General features: G+C 31.9%; 1 protein-coding gene and 1 long non-coding RNA gene across 2 annotated transcripts; both read right to left on the reverse strand.

The window, feature by feature from the left end:
* Positions 1-633: 633 nt before the first annotated feature.
* On the reverse strand, positions 634-1,366 carry LOC143204986 (uncharacterized). Its single transcript, XM_076417945.1, has 3 exons — positions 1,204-1,366; positions 1,002-1,145; positions 634-945 (listed from the first exon to the last, which is right to left on the reverse strand). Exons 1-3 carry the CDS (start codon positions 1,256-1,258, stop codon positions 710-712), a joined length of 435 nt encoding a protein of 144 aa, XP_076274060.1. The 5' UTR covers positions 1,259-1,366; the 3' UTR covers positions 634-709.
* Positions 1,367-1,377: 11 nt separating this feature from the next.
* On the reverse strand, positions 1,378-2,640 carry LOC143204987 (uncharacterized). The gene is made up of 2 exons (XR_013007714.1): positions 2,500-2,640; positions 1,378-1,497 (listed from the first exon to the last, which is right to left on the reverse strand). It is a non-coding gene; the product is annotated as an uncharacterized LOC143204987 (long non-coding RNA).

Here is a 2,640-nt window from a genome sequence, read left to right on the forward strand (position 1 = left end):
TTGGATAAAAAACTACGTGAATATAGTGTACGTGCCCTTGAAATTTGAGGTTTTCCTCCGATTTCCACCCTTCCCCAACATATCCTGAGTTGGTTCCAACGGGAGCTCCTCGGAAGTACACTTTTTCGAATAAAAAAAGAATTTTAAAAATCGGCCCATAATTGACGGAAAAATCGTCGAACATTTTTGAAGTTGATTTTAATGCCAATTGTTCATGTCATAATCATATTCTTTTGGAAGAAATTATATTTGTACTTGTTGTCCCAACTCATTTAAAATATTAAATTTATATAAAAAATTTTAATTATTAAACTATCGTAAATTTTTCTATTATATTCATTAAAACTGTTCACAATTATCCACAATATAGGCCAATAGCTGCCATGCAACATTGAATATTTATAACAGTTTTTATATCTTTATGGTAATGATTAAATGGTTTCTTTTTCTATCCATCCATTTTTATTATCTCTTTAAACAATAATAGCGTTTATTAAAACTTTATAATTGTTATAAGTTTTAAACTTTCTTTTTGTGCAGATCGCAATGAGGGCCTTCATTCACCATGAAATTGTTATCCTGCCATGAATGTCGATTTTGCAATTCTATTGCAGTAATTTTCAATTAAAAACGTTCACTAGATAATGTTTTATTTAAATAAGAAGCATTATTTTATCTTAATCAGGCATGGAAACGTAATATATGTTATTTAGAGAGAAACATAGTGATCTTTTACAGATGATTCCTTTCTAGTATTGGCTTCCACCTCTTCCTTCATCAATTGTCTTTGAATCTCCAAACCGGAAGCGCTGTTACAGTAGTTGGCTGTGCACCAGTAACAGTTGAAGGTCGACAGGTCTGGGTAGTACGCGAGCAGGTTCCTGTAAATATTGTTGCACGTATCTCCAGCTGGATCACAGCCTCTGGAGGTGACGAAGGTTTTTTCTGTCACACGAGAGATTGGTTTAGTTCAAGTTAATGCTTGGGAAGAATAAACTTACGGGTGACATAGGAAACACGTGTGCAAACATAGTTATTAGGGCAGACGGTTGTGTTAACATAGATACTCATAGGGTCCATGCAAGCAGTGTGGTCCCTGTCATTGTAAGAATTGCAATAGTAACATCCAATGGAACCAAAGACCCCTATAGTGTAACATAAGGGTTAATATATGTATAACTAATAGTTAAAAGATAATCTTACCAGCCAGCATAGTGGAGAGGACCACCAAGGCAACCAAAATCACTTGTTTCGCCATTTTAATATCAACTTGGCCTTGTTGTTAAGCCGTTCTGAACTTAATATCGACGCTTAACCGTGTTACATCTTTTATACTGTTTTCTTTATACCGAATCACCACTCGAGAGGTGAAACTACGTTTGCGATAAGGATTAAACAAGAGTATTTCCTAGTGTTGTTGACTTTTTTTGTTTTGTTTCTGTTTGAACAGACTCTTATCTCGATTGTTGCTTTCATCGATTATTTTTCAAGTGATTTCTAGAGAACCAATAATCATAAATCAATAATAATCCTTAATTCAGTTACTTCAGGTAAATTAGACGTGTGTAAAATGGCTAATAGGTTTAGGTTAATTGGTTTAGATAAATTTAGATTTTTGGATATAAAAGAAAATAAATCGTATGTGTATAAATTCTTCATAACATTTCGACAGAATTCCATCTGCCATAATTAGGCCTTGGTTTTCCCTTTTGCTATTTTAAAATCTCACCAAGTAAATTTTAATTTAATACCCTAATGACAGTTCTATATTGATGTTTTATATTATTTCTGTATTTCATCCTGACCATCTTTGTTACTGTATCATGTTATTACATCTCTTCCGAAATTACTAATGGTCGGTTTATTTGTTTGATTTCTTTGGTGTCTTTACTCATTGTGTTTTGATATTTACTTCTTCTAACTCTTCCGTCACCATTAAATACAATAATATATTAATATTACATATTAAAGGCTTGTTAAATACTTATGTATTGTTAGAAGTATATAAGGAAAATTCCGTGCAACCTTCACTATATGTTCTGTTGGTTTGTTATATTGGTGTTATATTGGTGAAAAGTGGCGAAAGAAACATATACGAAAATAAATTAAGGTTTCTCAATATTATTTAAGGTATTCTTCTTAGCTCTACTTAGAGAAAATTGTATAATCTTCTTAAAAAGTAAAAATGTGTGTGTTGAGACCATAACTCATGCACCTGAACTATTAATAGTTGAAAAAAACAATTCCTGATCTTCAATATAAGTATTTCCATATATTAGGTGATTGGACGTGTTATATATCATTATATCATTATTGATATATATATATATAGTCTATTCGAATTTTTTTTAATAATGCGTCGTGAATATTGTCGTCAATATGTAATGGTTCGACGTCACAAATATCCACGACGCATTACTAATTAAATATAATCTTATTTGTACAGTCTCTAAGTCTAAGTCTCTTGTTGTCTCTTGTGATATAGTCTTTTATTTTTACCTTTAATGTGGTGTAGGAATGTTTGTCGGGTCAGTCAGTCGATCGAAATGTGTGGTTGCCGCTGCGATTATTTGTCAGAACACTCAATACTATTTTTTGGAAGGAATTTGCACAAGAACTGAAAACACTGGTTAAAGAAAT

This window comes from Rhynchophorus ferrugineus, unplaced genomic scaffold (genome assembly GCF_030347505.1).
Source record: "Rhynchophorus ferrugineus isolate W39M unplaced genomic scaffold, kcgeb_rfMv2 rfM11, whole genome shotgun sequence".
In the NCBI taxonomy this organism is placed as follows: Eukaryota; Metazoa; Arthropoda; class Insecta; order Coleoptera; family Curculionidae; genus Rhynchophorus; species Rhynchophorus ferrugineus.